General features: G+C 40.3%; 1 protein-coding gene across 1 annotated transcript in view; it reads left to right on the top strand.

Annotated features, from left to right (window-relative positions):
• Positions 1 to 849: 849 nt before the first annotated feature.
• The window catches only part of ltk (leukocyte receptor tyrosine kinase), an 87794-nt gene continuing 70661 nt past the window's right edge, over positions 850 to 17982 (top strand). Inside the window, exon 1 of the mRNA XM_080413635.1 lies at positions 850 to 1054. Within this exon, the coding sequence (XP_080269761.1) occupies positions 1000 to 1054 (55 nt within the window). The 5' untranslated portion in view covers positions 850 to 999. The remainder of the gene's footprint in view (positions 1055 to 17982) is intronic.

Below are 17982 nucleotides of genomic sequence, written 5' to 3'. Positions count from 1 at the left end.
TTCTTTCTATTATGTTTGGGGCTGGGACATTTGGCAACTGCTCCAATGGGATCAACTTTGTAGATCATATCATACTCAATTAATATTGCACTTGTTTTCCACTGCTCTAGCAGTACAGTTTTACATTAGAAATAAATAGCCTTTAAAAAGGTGTTTTATAGTTTGGTCTTTTTCTTTTCTTTTTTTACATTACACAATTAAAGTAGCTTTGTGTTGTGTAGGCTACAAATATATATTATTTGGCAGAAAAATGACAGCGTTGGTTCAGGGAGCAAAGGTGTTGGTCAACTCTTTTTTTCAACTATTTTTATTTTATTTTTGTATTCCTAAAAGTGAGGTTATAGCCGATGAGAGAAAATGAATGTCTTTAGGACCAACTGTCTGCATGTAGCCTATGGTGTGGTGACTCAGAATTGAGGGAGCAAGAAAAAAAAACGAGAGAGAGAGAGAGAGAGAGAGAGAGAGAGAGAGAGAGAGAGAGAGAGAGAGAGAGAGAGAGAGAGGGGGGGGAGAGACAGAGAAAGAGGGAGAGTGAGGGAGAGAGGGGGAGAATGAGAGAGAGAGAGGGGGGAGAGAGAGAGAGAGAGAGAGAGAGATAGAGCGTGGAGAGATAGAGAAAGGGGGGAGAGAGGAGGGGAGAGAGGGAGAAGGGGAGAGGGAGAGAGAAATGGAGGAGAGAGAGAAGGGGTGGAGGGAGAGAGAATGAGGGGGAGAGAGAGAGAGAGAGAGAGAGAGAGAGAGAGAGAGAGAGTTTGTCGTCAGTTGTCCTGAGGTTGCAGCATCAGCATCAGCGGAATGCGTTACAGCAGCAGCAGTGTGTCTGAGTGCGACAGTGAAATAAGTATCCTACATCTACATCTACATCGACGGGAGACGCGTGTGGGACTGTTAGCTGTTTTACATTCGTCTGTACTTCTCTACTGAACATAATTCATGAAGACGTGAAGGTGGCAAAACTGTTCACGGACACTTCTGGCCAGGATTCTTCCGACAGGAGCCATGGATAATGTAAAAAGGCACAAAAGTATACATTTTGCGACCATCGTTTTAATAAGTAAGTAGCAATTATTGAATGCACATTATTCTATTAATGTCATGATTTTTTTTTTGCTTCATTTTCACCAAGAGCAAATGTTCAACTTCACTAAAAGTTGTGTCTTCCTTTCACACCCCCGCCCCCTATATGTTTCATTGAAGTATGAATCAATTACACTGAATGCTGAATGTGTTCTCCAATTAATTAATTAACACAGCCGTGTTTCTGTGCAGCGGTGGAAGAAGTACTCAGATATTTTACTTAAGTAAAAGTTGCAATGCCACAATATAAAAATACTCTGTTACAACAAGTAAAAGGCCACATGTGTTCAAAATGTTACTTGAGTAAAAGTACAGAAGTATTGGCATCACAGGCGTTTAAGGTTGTGTATTGGCAGTAAAAGTACTAAAATGTTTCAAAATAGCAGATCTACAAGCTCACATGGTTTTGAGCTTGTAGATTGGCTATTTTCAAATAGCCTTGGTATAAAATAGGGCTAAAGTGGTTAATGTACGTTTTATAATATAATAAATTATATCTGCAAAGTAACTGTTTTTAAATAATTATAGTGTACAATATTTGCCTCTGAGATGTAGTGGAGTAGAAGTAAAAGTACTGAAAATTGGAAATACTCCAGTGAAGTAAAAGTACCTCAAAATTGCACTTAAGTACAGTACTTGAGTAAATGTAGGCCTACACCACTGTCCATATTCCGCATTAGCCTATGAGTAGCCTATAAGACTGAATGCTTGCTTTAATTAAGACATGTAGCCTCATCTCAGTGAAATAGGCCCTCCATCATTCATTTGCACTGCTGCATATTCATAAAATAAAACGAATTTGACTCATACAGAATATTAACCAAACAGTATCTAAATAAAATAGCTCAATAAGAGAAAATATATACAAGCATACTCAGAAGGTCCCTGTAATTATAAATACAGTAATGATTTAGAATGAAGTCTACCCACCTCCCACACATTTTGTGGTAGCAGACTATGAAAAGAACTGCATGGATGACAGAATTATGTATGTGCTTCAAAGTCCCATATGAGAGGGAAAATGTAATTTACAGCACATTATGTAATTCTTAATGTCACTTATTACTCCACCTTGTACCATAACTCAGCTGCTATAGAGTTGGTCTTGTTTTTCGATTAGTTCCATATGTATTCTTGGATGAAGAAAAAAAGGAGAGAAATTGTATTCTTGTATGTCATATAAATGGATGGAGCAATGCTCTTGAGCTTAATTTATACTCCATGCATGACAGAGTATAAATTAGGTATTAGGGCTACTAAATTAAACCACAGAGACATTGAACATCTGGACATGACATGGAAATTATGAACTCTCTTGGATTCACCATAACTTCATATTAGTATCATTCTGACTACTCTAGCTTTTATTCATATGGAATCCATTATTTCATCTCAGGCAGGAGATTTGGTATTCAAAGCATGCACTGATTCCCTAAATTTGTTTAAATTCCACGCTTCTGTTTTAGAGCAAGATTGTTGACAGCAGCACTTCTGGTGGCACATGTTGGCAATTCTAGTGTAAATAAATCAAAGCAAATCAATGCATTTGGCCAGGCTATAGTGAAAGACATCAGTTCTGTTAAAAATCTCAACTTTACAGATATATACAGTAGCATGAATTTTCTCTTTTTGCACACATTTGTAGCTGGTTGCTCCCTCTAGTGGTTCATTTCACCCTGTATGTACTTTTTCAGAACCAGGTTCATTAAAGCCTCCTGTGCGGAGATCATTTTGACCTGCTGGCTAAGTGCACTGCAATTCAATGCAAGTATATACATACTGTATATATTCATCAATCAGTCAATCAATCAAACTTTATTTATATAGCACATTTAAAAACAACCGTAGTTGACCAAAGTGCTGCACAAGTTCAAAAACAAACAAAACGAAGCAATAGATACAAGGCGAGAGAGATATGTGTAGAAGCATATATAAGAGTGTTGATACTGTACAAACACAATTGGCTGTGTTCGGGAGAGGGAAACCAGTCAGGGAGGGTGATCGTTGTCACTGCATGTACTATGTTCTGGGGCAGCGCCTGTCAGTGGGGAATGTTGAACTGGAGGAGTTGTACGGAGGCGCTACACCCCCCCCGATTGGGGGCTCCTCACTGGCAGGTGATCCAGTAGGGTACAACAGCAGTGGCAACACAGAAATGTTTAGGGAAGTATTAATTAACATAACAACTCAATTAAACATGGTTTTAATGTGAATTATCATTGTGTACTGTATAGACTGATATGCAGTTCCTCCTTTAAGCCTGATTTATACTTCATCATACTAGGTGTTGCATGCCAATATCATCACGTTTATTTCTTTAATATATTATTGACCTGATTTGCATTTCCATGTACAGTATAGGCTTCCCCAAAAATCTAAATTGAATTATCTGTGTGTGTGTGTGTGTGTGTGTGTGTGTGTGTGTGTGTGTGTGTGTGTGCGTGCGTGCGTGCGTGCGTGCGTGCGTGCGTGCGTGCGTGCGTGCGTGCGTGCGTGCGTGCGCGCGTGCGTGCGTGTGTGCGTGTGTGCTATTTGCCATTTCAATGCATCCTCTTATATTGCAGACATACAGTATGTTGGATAAAAGCAAAAGAAACCACAAGAATTACAGTACATCCTTGAATCGCAATTTGAAATTCAACATTATGACTCTTGGTCTGGTTCGGGTTTTGACTTTAGCTTTTAGTGTGATTGAATTGTTGTAAGATGTTGCCATGCCTGAATACAGACTCTAAACCTGGTTTGCTGGGTGCTTCGGTAAATATCATTAGTTCATACAGAAACCACTGAACCGCTTATTGAATGACTGAGCTGTATAATCAAGATGTACAGTCAAGAAGTCAATATGGGCCACATTCCAGGGCGTCCTGATAGCCAAGTGGTTAGACACATACAGTAGCACATGAGCGCAAAATGCCCATATCAGTAAGTCTTCGGTTCGATTCCCGGCCGGCCGTACAATTTTCTCTATGTCATTCTACTATTCTCTCTCTCAACTGTCACTATCAAAAAAGGATTAAAGATTCACTCTTCAAAAAGTAAAAAAAACGTTAAATGTTCCTTCATAGTACATAGTACATGATAAAACTTGTGGAACATTTACAAAACAAGCAAAGGCTTGTTTTTATTGTGCTACTATGAGCTAGTCTTTTATATTAAAGCTGTCAAGAGTGCCTTACACAGTAGATTAACTTCTTTTGTCTTTTTGATGCTTTCCCCCAGAGAGTGCCTTCCTACATATTTGCTTCACCAGCCTTAGAAAGGCATAGCCCTCCACCATTTCTGCCCAAGGCTTTGATTTGATTTGCTCTGATTTGTTCAAACTCTTTGGCTCACACCTTTTAACGTCTTCCAGTGTGTGTCTACAGTATCAGCGTGAAAAGGGGTGCCTGACTACATCAACAGTTTTTGAACGTACTGTAACAGCATTCTGTATATATACAGTCATGTAATACTGGACTAAAGCTAATCCAGAGCATCAGTTCATCAGGTCAGAGATTATATTTCATTTGATGTGGACCTTAGAGTTGATACAGTGAAATATCTCTGGATAAACACATGCAGCTCCAATGTTTACATTCTGTTAAATGTGATTTAGACCAATTTAATTCTGCTGGCTGTATTTAGGCATCGGAGTCACTCCGGGATCAAACAGTGCTACCGTGCACTGCTTAATGTTTTTCTTGGAAGTGAACCAAGTTCTTGAATGTAGTTTGAACCCTCATTTTCAAACAGAAGAGGTTGGTTGAAGGGGGTAAGTTGATTGGTCCTGACCTCAAACGCAACACGGGATTCAGAATAGCTATTATGCACCTGGTTATAGTAGAGTACCCAAGACAGCAAGTACAGTAGCAGCTAAAAGTGTTCCGTCTTGTTCATATAGTTACTGTACATCACAGCAACAGACTTTGCATGAGGTGCAGACCTCTGACATACTGTTGGTTTTCCAAGGGCCGTGTGACGTCTCACTTACTATCAGTTATTATTATGTACACAGTAAAATCCTCAGTGATTCGAGCTTGCGGATCTGCTACTTTTGATAGTTTTGTGTGACACTGTAGGATCAAGTAGGGTATTAATTTACGAAAGAACACAAAAAGATAGAACATGTATTATTGAGATAACAGGTTTCTGTCCGACATAGTATATAGATTTTGTGATAGTGCTATTTCCTTATCCACTGACCAGAAATCCATCCCATGTGTCACTGAGGAGACGTTGTTCTCCTCTTGTTTGTGATTCAGCACAGATGCTGAACTATGTTCTGAGGTGACTTCCTCAGGTGTAGGTGTGGAGAGCTAGAATGTTCTAACCCCCAGTCGATGATCAGAGAGACGTTGCAGATCAAAGCGCTGGCCCTGCAGCTTGACTGACAGATGATCATGCTGCAGTGCGGCATGCATATGTCTGACCTGTCGACATATGAGACCAGTCAAACATGGTTTACAGTGGATTTATTACTTTCAGCTCTTGATTTTGTATGCGTGAACTCCGTGAAGGCACGAGCACAGGCGTTTAAGGTTGTGTTCAAAATGAGGAACTGACGGTTTCGTTCGTGTGTGTGTGTGTGTGTGTGTGTGTGTGTGTGTGTGTGTGTGTGTGTGTGTGTGTGTGTGTGTGTGTGTGTGTGTGTGTGTGTGTGTGTGTGTGTGTGTGTCACTTTTATGCCCATATATGGAGATCTCTGTCGTCAGTTAATATGACGTCATATAGTTCGGGTACTCATAGTGCATACTCTATGTAGTACCTGCTGACAATGTACTGCAGTAGTTTTTCAAGCAATTAAGTAACAGGTTTCACTGTTACTTCTACTACTACTTACATCACGGTTAAATGGAGAGCATCACATTTTACGGTGATCCATAGTGTCCATTCAGAGCTAAATACAGACGATGGTCGCCAGTCCTCTCGCGCGGGAGTTTATTTGTTCTCTCCCTCAAACCTAATGTCTTCCAGGTAATGTATAACAGACTCACACCATATGAAACCAGACAGATTATAGGTTGTGTACAAACTGCCCCGACACGTCATGCCCAAGATTCCTTTTACCATGTATGTGGCATCTTCCCCCGATAAAGTAGCTTTGATACAAGAACACCACTACTTGTAACACAAGACAATGTGTTGTAAATCCCAGAAGACCCTTCCCCCCCCCAATGGCAGCTAAAAATGCACAGATGGAATATGAATCTACAGTAATGGTTTTTCTTAATTGGAATTATTTTCTTAATGAGTAATTAGTCATCCAAAGTGATCAAACTCCCCCAAAAACAAACGTTCTGTAGAATGAAGGTCATTGCAAGATCGCAGGAACATAACATTGTACCACAGATGGTGCCAGTGGGTCGATATTTCATTGCTGTATTTCATTAGATCAAATGGAACGGTGTATCACAGAGTACTTGACATATCATGAAAGAAAACTCATTTCCTGAGTTGTACTGACAGGAAATAAAAACGGAATAAGAGCACTCTATGGACTATGGATTCCATGCACTCATGGTTTCATCGCCTTTGATTTGTTCTCCACCTTTGTGTCCTAGGGTCCTCCAAATGTCAAGGACGTGTGGGAAGGCACTCAACAGGGCTAAAGAATGTAGTCGTGACAGTGGTAGTGTGTGCGTGCATGTGCACATGTTTGTGTGTGTGTGTATGTGTGTTTTCACACATGAGATGTGTCGCTAGAAACACGTCACCAGCTAAAACCCTTGTTTTCCTATGGCTCCTTTCTTGTGGCACATTTTTCTAGTGGTTTTAGATGCGCAAAAAAGCTAAAATAATTTAATCTTTTCAGCACAAGCCTTAAGGTGAAGAGTTGTACCGCTCCTTCCTGTTTTGATTGATGACGGTAAAATACAGATGAAAGTTTAACATTAGACTCAAGACTCAACCTCTACTTGAATCAACCCCCCCTGCGTGATTCATAATTTAATCACACGGTTATGCACGCAGGTCTGCTCCACAGGCACACCAAGCTGTTTTTGCCCGATATGCTGTTTTTCCAAGGTGTTCTGGAAGCGTCTGTGCCTGTAGCGAACAATAGCGATGCATCTCGGTGTGATCGTCCCGAAACATTCCTCACAAGTCTTATAAAAATGCAACCCCCATCAACAGAAATAATAACTGAGAAGCGATTGAGGACTTTTACTGTAATAGTTGCTTATTTTGTAATGGCTTACATAATAGATCTACAGTATCTACAGAGTCATTGAAAGGCAGGAGATGGCGTGATGATGTGGTGCTCGTGAGGAATCCACATCTTTGGCTTTGTCCTTCGGATTTTCCAACATCTGTGTGCCACAGTGTTTTCATCTAAGTAACAAGAAGCTGCCTGAAGCAAGGACCTGTTGACGACCTGACTGAAATCCAGATATATATATATATTAAAAAATCACTTCTCATTCAGTGACCTTCCCTCACATATGGTGAAGAAAAGTAGTAGCTTGAAACTTCCACACAAAAAAAGAAGCAATTTATTAAAGGCACTATCATTTTCAACTCAACTTGGCTTTATTGTCACATCACAGGTTTACAGGTGTAAAAACTTCATTTGACATCATTTGCAGTTTCCAGAACGGAGGGAAGAAATAGCAAAAGAAAGAAACAGAAGAATAGGTCAGATATGTCAATATGAGCAGTGTAAAATATATACATGAAGTGCATGATATACTTACTATACTGCAGTCATACAGTACACACACAGAACAATTATCCTGTGTGGCGGCTTGTGTCCTCAGGACAGTCTGGTGACAGGCTGGTTCAGCGCAAAAGTCTGACGGTAACCAGGTGGAAACTGTTCAGAAATTGCAGTTGGAAGCCTGGCTGTGGCCGCAACAGTGGTGTATAGTGTCTTTGATGATTTCGATGATGTTTTTTTTTTCCTGTATACTTTTAGACTTTTCTGTATTATGTAGATTCCAACAGCCATGGTTGACATGACGCACATAGTTAACGTTGTGCAACTTCATTTCAAATATCAACTCCAAGCACCCAAGCTTTTTATGGAGGCTAGTTGAGTATTCAACTAGTTGAGTATTCTACTGTATGGTAACCTACGGTATGTTGCTCAGTGCTGTGAGTTCCATATGGAATCTGTATCTAGTGCAGGCCTGCCAACATCCGACTGTGAGAATCAAGGAGTTTATTATTATCATTAGTGAGTGACCAGACTCCCCAAGCGGGGGAATTGAAATTTCATCGATTAAAAAGCTAAAAGTAGGCCTACAGAAATTGATTTGATGACTGAAGCAATTAAAGACCCATCTTTTAATAATAACCATTCAGTACTTCTGTATGATTGCATGCACTGGCCACACCCCCCAAGCGGGGGCCTGGGGGTACTCCCCTAGAAACCTTTCAACAGAGTGGCCTAGATTTCCTGTGTTCTGGTGAATTTTGGGAGTTTGATACCAAATCAAGGAAAAATGACAATGAAGGAGTCCTCAAGGAGATGTGGTTGAAATCAAGGAGACTCCTGCAGAATCAAGGAGGGTTGGCAGACCTGTAAGCGGCAGGATATTATTGTACCGCGTACCAGGTTTAGAGTTACTAAACCTGGTGATGCAAGCCTGTCAGAAAGCTCTTGGTGGTTCTGTTGTAGAATTACCTGAGGATGTGGGGACTCACACTGAATTTCTTCCGCTCCTGTGCAAAGTGAAAGCCCACAACCATCTACGGGAGCACAATAATGTGATAATAGTAAAAGCTCCACACTTACCAAATAATGCTAGTGGAGACAGGAGGTGGACCACGCCCCCTCAATGACCGTGACATGCCAAGATGGTATCTTGGCATATCAACTTAATGATCACATGCTCATCCTTTTAGTTACAGTTGCTGTAAATTCTTTATTTAAACCACTTACATTTCTCTCTCTCTCTCTCTCTCTCTCTCTCTCTCTCTCTCTCTCTCTCTCTCTCTCTCTCCTCTCACAGCTTTCCTCGTCTCTGTTCAAAGACGCACAGTAGCAGCTATTTTTCAACTGATTCTTATTCTTATTAGTCATACTCTTATTAATAAAAATAATGATAAATACAGTAAAAGCTCAAATCAAGTGCTTTGCAAAACAAACCTAAAAACAATTTAGGTTTTTGGTGCCTCCCAGCTTGGCAAACAGGCACTCGCCCGATTCAGTATATAGATAAGTTGGCACAGATCATGAATTACTTCTTCAACCTCAATGCTCTTTCTCTCAGTAATGTCTTCTACCATGCTGAATGTGAGCATTGTGTTGAATTCAGATGGATTTTGATTGCAAGCAGTGTGCGTGTGTTGTGAACCCGCCTATACTATAATTCAATCTACTATCTAATGCACTCTTTAAATAGCACAGAAATACTGAACAGGGGAACTGCTCTAGACTTTTGACCAGATCAGAGCTGGTCTAAGGCACAATCACTTTGCACTTTCTGACTTTTCTTACTCTAGATAGCAATGCACCAGCAATGCAGCTGACCACACCTCATTTTAAGACAAACACGTCATGCACAGATGGGCACAAGTTCATTTGGCACTCACACAACGAGGCCGCTTGGCATGAAAATGACAGTTGTAAACCAGAAATGACAATTACGCTGCACTTTGCACAGATTTGTGCTGGATGCAAGATAGGGCTTCTTGTCAAATGTAATTGATGCTTTACTTTTTCCTGTTGCTAATAATAGTGCCTGTGACGGTTTGTCTTGACTGTACTGCTCCTCCTTGAGTCGATTGCAGCGGAACAATCGGGCGCTTCATTGTTCTTCCTGCCATTCCATGAACTTAACTACAATGGAAAGGTGTGTCCAACTGTACAACCTGTCCATCATTCTTGAAGGCCCATTAGCGCCAATCAGGGAAAGCTTAAAATGAAAATAAAGACGCAATCTACTAGATAGAATAGAATCATACAGTACTTAAGTAGGCTGCTGAGTAGCAACTACTCCTTATGTTACTGTACCCTTGCTCCTGGATGTAAAGCTGAATTTCCCCATGGGAGGATCAATAGAGGTTTATCTTAAGTACAGAGAAAAGTCCTGGCTTAATTGATGCAACACTGTTCATAACAAGCTGCCCCTCTTGGACTTTTAAATTGCACTTCTCTCATTTAAGACACACAGCACATAATGAAGTAGATACTCTTGGTTAATCCTCAAATGTACATGCAGTATGAAATGGAATTTAGTTTCATACATTTTAATGAGTTTGTAGAAGAGACTGTAGAATGCAAAGTTACTTTATTCTATTCTATTCTATTCTATTCTATTCTATTCTATACAGTTTGTCAGCGGCAATGGACTGATCCCGAGTTGAAAAATAAGTAAAGATAATCAGATTGATATATGATTGATTTATACAGTACAGTAAATTAATTAATTAAAGTAATTCATCTCAATCATCACTAAGCTCTTAGTCAATATAACCCCTCATTGTAGTGTATATGTCACAGTACGTTTGGAGAACCAGTACGATTGAAGACAGAGCGCTCGTTTTTAGGCACGGGGCTCCTTCGGGGCGAGGCGGGGCTTTTCGAGACAGGGTTTATTAGCGAGGCTCGCGAGGAGGAGGAGGAGGACGGCGCTGCGAGGCGGGGGGTTATTACGCGAGGCTCGCGAGGAAGAGGAGCCTCCTCCTCCTCCTCCTCCTCGCGTTTTAAACCGTCCCGTCCTCTCCTTCTCTCCTTCTCCTCCTCCGAGGAGGAGGAGAAGGAGAGCGCGGAGAGGCGGGGCTTTGATGCGCCGACGGAGACCTGTCTTTTGTTGTTCCCCCCCACATAGCAACCAGGAAGCTACGCTAGGGGAACCATAATATCTATGAGGGGAACGCTGAACACGCGTTCACACGCACGGCGCGCCGACTTAGTGGAGCTTGAGGCCGAGGAAGCGCGCCCTCGCGCCTCCAGGCGCGAGTGCCCGCGGTGACCGGCCGACGCTCCACTAGTCGACTCAGCGCCGTTTGATTTGTAAACCGATAGGGACAGAATAGTTCTTTTCATGGATCACTGTGTGTGTGTGTGTGTGTGTGTGTGTGTGTGTGTGTGTGTGTGTGTGTGTGTGTGTGTGTGTGTGTGTGTGTGTGTGTGTCAGGGAGAAAGTAAAACAAAAGCCAGAACACAATAAAAGTATCTAAACAGTCCTGCTTTCAATAAACCAAAAAAAGCATGAGCGTGTGCGCGTGTGTGTGCGCGTGTGTGTGTGTGTGTGTGTGTGTGTGACTGTGTGTGTGTGTGTGTGTGTGTGTGGCCATATATGTTTGTGCACAAGCCTGGCTTGTGGCTCCCTCTAGTGCTGGGTGGGTGGTAAAAACGAGCGCGCTTTCTTCAATCGTACTGGTTCTCCAATCATACTGTAACATATATATACACTAAAGGTACTTTATTATGTGTGGTACATTGCACTTAGTCACCTTGGGTCAATATTTGTTATGACCGATAAAAAGAACCGGTCAGAAAGGATAAAAACAGACAGGATGTCATTGTCTACAAACAAAAATCAAGCTGTAGGTCTACCTTTTTGAAAAGTAAAACCAAGGGGCAGAGGGAGGGCTTGCTTACGGTATACCATCTAATTCCAGCCAAGCTGCAACCAATTAAATTATAAATTGAGTTATGGGGCTTAATTCTTTTGGAAATGCCAAAAGCCTGATTCACTGCACATGAATGGGTCTTCAGAAGGGTGTCTGGAGGGAGATGGACGTTTTATGGCCACAACAACCATCCACATATTTGGTCTCAGACATGCCTGGCTGTAGGCTGGTCCTCACGAGAAGCACGATATAACAGATGCTCTGTCACGAAAGCAATGAACATCTTCCCCTACTCTACATCGACATCGAGACCTGGCAAGAGCTCCCTGCCTCTTACCTCGATAGCCGTGGCTGAGTACACCTCAAAGGAGATTTGTCAATTGGTACAATATAACACTTGTTGACTGTTTGTAGCTCTCATCTGGTGGATCAGAAGAGATGATAAATCCTCCTAGTTCAGCTCCTCACATGGAGTAATATACATTTAGAAGTGTCCACTAGACAGGCCTTACTTATTGATTGATGGTTGACAGTCTGGCCATTATTTCTGATGGAGCATGAAAAATACAAAAATACAAAGAGTGCTGTACTATATCAGCCAGAGAATATTATAGTCTTCTGCATGCGTTTGTATATCTTGGCGTTTTACAGGTCCCTGGGTTGGCAGGTTGAAAATGCCCCCTTGACATGTAAACTATCATAAAATATATTGAGGGTCATTATGGCTTGCTAACAAAGGAAGAATTATGTCCAATACTGTATGAAAAAAGTCTAATTTTAAATAGCTACATTTAGTTTTCCAGTTGATTTAGTTTGCAGTTTTCCTCAGTGTTGTTTTATTTATGGTCCTAAAAGTGGTTCAATATCCAATGTTATCCTAATGCTCTGAATATGAACAAGCAGGGTCTGAGTATACAGATGGCAACGACTCCTTCCTGGCACCTTTCTGGTGTCAATTGGGTATGACAAGGTGTGGCAGCTGCCATAGCTTGGCTCCCTGGTCAATATGAATGTGTTTGTTACAATACGTTTCAAGGAAAAATCCAGCGTTTGAAATGGTTGACAAATGGTGTGAAAATAATACCATCCTCCACCCCAAAAAGAAAACAGGGGCCAGCAGTCCGGCCACTTTGGCTCTAATGCAGGCTGACTGCGCGTCACAGGCTCGAGTCCCGTTTCCGACCACCTTTGTTGCGTGTCACTCCCCGTCTCTCTCTCCCTGTTTCCTGTCTGTCTCCACTAAATTCTATCAATAAAAGGCATAAAAGCCAAAAGAATATCTGAAAAAAAGAAAAACAAAAAAGAAGATCACAACAAAAATGCAACCGAGGTACCGGGTATCTCCATGGAACCTACTGCTTAGCAAGGACGCAGTCTCTTGTAATGGTACTGTATCCGTATGCATTTTCATCGGGTGAAATGCATGGCTCATTCAGGTTAATTTTGGTTTTGTCTTCTTGACTGTACTGCTCCTCCATTATTCCTCCCATTTCATGGACTTGACTGCAATGGAAAGGTGTGTCCAACTGTACAACCTGTCTATCATTTTTTAAGGCCCATTAGTGCCAAACAGGGAAAGCTTTCAAATTACTTGTTAAGACAGAAAGCCCTAGCTATGTTAAATTTGTTTCAACTGAAATGGGCATTATAACTGGAACAGGCCGTAGCTTAATGATTAATGATGAAAAAGAAGAACGGTTTTCTGTAAAATCCCCATAGTGAATAAAATAAACTTATTTCTCTCTCTTCTGCTCTCTGACCCTTATGCTGTCCATGGTGCTGAATGGTGCATGTCCGAGCGAAAGTCAATTATTGATTTGCACATTGTGTAGCCTACATAACTTGCAGTAGAAGGGTGAGACTGAATTTGAAAGGTTAACCTAGTAAAAATGCCACGCCCCACCCGCCATGCGTGAGCGCACCACCCGAGCGCCACACTTGAGTATTTCTAAATTAGAAGTTTATTACGTGAGCTTATGGGAGATAAACAACACTCAGGTCGGTGGTCAAGTAGTTCTCTGGTGAAAGAGAGACCAGACCAGACCAACACAACACATAGAAAAGAAGGAGATTGTGTCATAGTCACAAGATGTACTCAATAAATACCAGACCAGTGTGAAATGGTGTCTTGTTGGTTCTATAATATTCATATTGTTAGAGCAGATGAATTACACACCACCTGCATACAGTATACGATAGTCTTTTAGTCTACTGCACATGAATGGAAAGACAGGCTTTACCTAACAGTATATAAGTACTGTACACATTGAACACATTGCAGTACACATTGCTGTAACTGAACCCAACGCAAAATCCAGCTTTACTTGGATTATTACCAGTCATTTATGAAGGGTGTCCGCAACCATAATAAGTCCCAAAATGTTTAGCAATTTTATCCGTCCTAAAAAAAGAAAATTGTTGTAATTGTGGTGGAGTCGTGCAGGTATGCTGTAGGAGCAGTACAGTGGTTACCATATGTGTGTGCACTGTTCACAATACAATTGTTAACACATACGCAACACAGTGTACAAATATGACCCTTAGGGGTCCACTTGGTCCATTTGCACACTCTCAGAGTTAAATGAACACTGAGGATTTTACTGTGTAGTGTACGTGTGGGTCTGTCTCTTTGTGGCTGGCTGTAGCAGTGTGTGGCCCTGGGACTTAATTTAAGACGGGTGTTTGTATTGTTTTAGTGGTAGTCTGTGTGTCTTTTGGACAGACCTGTGAGACCTTAATGAGAACAGATGTGTGTTTGTGCATGTGAGCTGTGTGGATGGTGTGAGAAAGAACCTCAGTATAACATTTGTTCCAAGATACATGTTTTAAAAGTGTGTAGTAAATATGATTGATGTGTTGCTAAAAGTCTGCGTTTTTCTTCGGCGTTCTTAAATAAATAAAAGCATGTATTGCGTGGGTATTTTGGCACTAGTGTTCTTTTGAATCTTCAGAAAACCAAAACGACAAAAGACAGAAATGTTTATGGAATGCTATGCTTAACAAAATCAACACTGAACATTATATCAATTATTTGTTTAATTGTTTTCTTTCTGCTGAAGTTACAGTACCGATCAGAGGTGAGTAATGATCATTAAGTCATGATGGACAAAATAAGAATACTTGTTGGCGTCAACATTTTTGTGTGTCGTTTATAGATTCAATTTGTACATTGTTGTTTCAGTGGTATTGGTGTTTATCTCCAACAACATTGCTTGTTTGTTTACCTACAGATGTTTTTGATAAACAACCTGGTTACACATAAGTTGCGTAACCGCAATTTGCTACACCCTCTGGGAGAGAGATTATCGAGCTTCAAGCTGCATTTCTTTCTGTGTCTAACCTAGATACCAGACTTCTAGGAAAACCTCCTGAAGCAGGCAGGGTGACACAGTGCTCCCTGACAAATCTGCCTTTACAGTACCAATCACTCCTCACTGTTCCCAATAACAGTTCAGAAATAGTTCAAAGCTTAATCTATTGCAGACTGCCTCTTCTTTTGTTCTTGTACTTTTACACACATTTTGTACTTACTGTAGGCCCACAGTAGATTTTAGGAGCAAGATAAGAACAATCTTACTGTAACTTGATATCTTGGTTTCTGTGCTGTCAGTTTGCTTTCGTCAGCAGCTGGTGTTGAAAACAATAAGTATTAACTTTTATATCATGGCAAATGACTGACAATATGAATTCATGATTAAGTACATTAGACTGAACTCTATCAATTACGGAGAGGAAATTGAATTTAGAGGACAGAATAAAAGAACAGTAGCATGAACCTTTATTGAAAGTGCAGGAAGCAGTAGAATAAAAGCACAGATGGATTTTGGCTGTGTCCAGTGCTACACATGTACCTTTCAACAAATTAGATGATTCTGCTTCAAACTAGGCTCTTATTGAACAAAGCATATATGCTTTGTTCAATATGAGCTGTATATACAGTATATACAGTACAATATCAAGTTTTATTTTTCAAAATTGCAACATTTATACACAGTGCAAACAGTACAATGAAAATGGAGTAAATTACTAAGACTTACTGTAGATAATTTATACTTTGTTGGATGACTATGTCACTTGACAAAAAGAATAAACAATAGTGTATTTTCAACTGAAAGTTATAGACCCCAATGATGATGATGATTAACAACGAACCCAATGTCAGAATAAAAAAAAAAGATTATGAAGGGGAAACATTTGAGTAATGCATTAGTAAAAAACGAATGCCTTTCCAGTTTGTATTTTTACTGTTTTATGAACTTCAGCTTGTCTTTTCTTCTGTGTATCTCAGACTTCATGTGGGCAGTATGTGATGACAGTCATCTATGATGTATCATATTTGGGCAAGGTTTCAGCTCAATCCGACTGCCATTCACTTCCATTATAAAATTAAAGTTAAATATTTCAGAAAATGAGGAGGTAGAGGTACTTTCTTGGCCTACTGGCATTGTGCACAAGAAATTGCACGCTGGATTGATTGTTCAATCCAGCGTTTTGCAAGATTAGCCTTGGGCAGACAGATAAACCCACAAACAGACAGACCCATTTGTTGACTTCTTGCTACTTTCTGAGCCACACCATAAAACATGGGTGATACTTTTTAAGGTTAAAATATTTTTTGTTGTTGAACGAAACAGTCGTGCTGTGAAGTACAGTAGAAATAAGTCTTTACTGATATTTTGAGGATTTTATTTTTGTTTGAGCTTTACCTACAAACATTTAGCTTGAATTATTCAGCTATTTTTGAAGAATGATGCTGTCTGTGGTCTATCAGCAAGCAACTTTTTAAACGTTGAAATGAGCAAGCATTGGCAATTCCAATGACATTACATGTCTTCACACACTATAATCTACATCTTATTTGACAAGTCTCCTGAAGAGTGCATTTATTGTCCCTAAAAGGCAGAAAAATAAACTGTTACAGCTACAGTTATCCACATCTTTGGACTGTGGCGGTAGAACCGTTTACCTATTAGTTTCATTATGTTTATTAAACATGATAGAAAACCAAGAATGGGGGTGATGTTAGAGTCTGTACAGTACATATACACAGTCAAATCAGAGTGTTCATTTAACTCAGAGAGGTTCCATTTGCACACTCTCAGAGTTAAATTAATACTGAGGATTTTACTGTAGACACAGTGTGGCCAGAATTAGCTGTGCACGCTGAAATGTGAAACAGACATTTCATCTTTTTTTCAGGGATGTGTGTGCGTGGTTGCGTCTGTTTGCGTCCAGTGTGCACATATGTGCATGGCCATGCACATGTGCACTGGTGTGTCTCTGATGTCAGCAGAAAATCTCTCTGGTCCAGAGCTCAGATTGTCTCGGTTTTTAGCGCGGCTCCATTCTGTCTCAGACCAGCACAGTGCTGCCTCACAGGAAGACAGTTGGTCCACGTTCAAGGTCGAACATAAGTGTTTTAACATCAGCTAGCTTTATTCTTTCAAGTCAAATGTGATATTTTAACATTACATGGACATTCACACTGGATTAGATACATGTGGCCTTGCATAGCTTCTGTCAAGTTGATAAGTAGATTAAGCCCAGTTGTTTTGAAAAGCAAGTCAACCATTGGACCCAAGTTTTCTGAGCCCAATGAGTTATTTCCTGCTTGAAACACATGGGAGTACTTATTTTACCCCACGTACTGTAGTTTTCTTCAGTGCTTGATAATGTTTCTTTCATTTCCATTGTGAACCCCGGGAAGACAGTAAGATGGCAGCCAGTGTTATTAGTCAGCTTTAATATTGTCCAAACCATATCACTACGAATACACCCTTTGAGGAGTTACTTCATGAAAATATTCAAACTAGCTGACTCTTTGTTGGGACGATACATAGTACTGTATAAGACAATATACAGTATCTTATTTTTTGTTTTTCCTACCACTCAAGGATCTTTAATATTCCTACATAATTTCTTGTAGTAAGAAGTTTTGGATGTTCTGACTTTATTCAAATTCTTGATATTTTTCCATTGGGTTTTGTGGTCATTTTATGATTTGCCTGGTTGAATGATATTGATGAATGAGATATTATACAGTACTTTGGTATGGAAGTGTCTAAGTTAAACTTAATTAGCATTGATTTATTTGATCAATGTTACCTTTATTTGCCAGGCAGGTTATTAAGAACATTTATTATTGACAATAACAGCCTGGAAAGAGGCATCAGCCTTTTGTTGGGATGGGGTACAATCTAATGCAACTAAATAAAAAACAGAACCACTAACATGACAGCTGAGCTGCAAAAGGTTAGGAGAAACACAAAGAAAAACAAAACAGCATAATACATAAACCAGATTGGACAAACACAATACCAGTGCTTATGGTTCAAATAGCTTCTGTTTATCGAGGGCAAACAGCGATCGCATTCCAGCTATAAGCCGGTAATCTGTGTATTT

Source organism: Gymnoscopelus braueri, assembly GCF_963280865.1.
Source record: "Gymnoscopelus braueri genome assembly, chromosome: 19".
Classification (NCBI taxonomy): domain Eukaryota; kingdom Metazoa; phylum Chordata; class Actinopteri; order Myctophiformes; family Myctophidae; genus Gymnoscopelus; species Gymnoscopelus braueri.
Note: the sequence above shows the minus strand (reverse complement) of the source record. Positions and strands in the feature narration are given on the sequence as shown.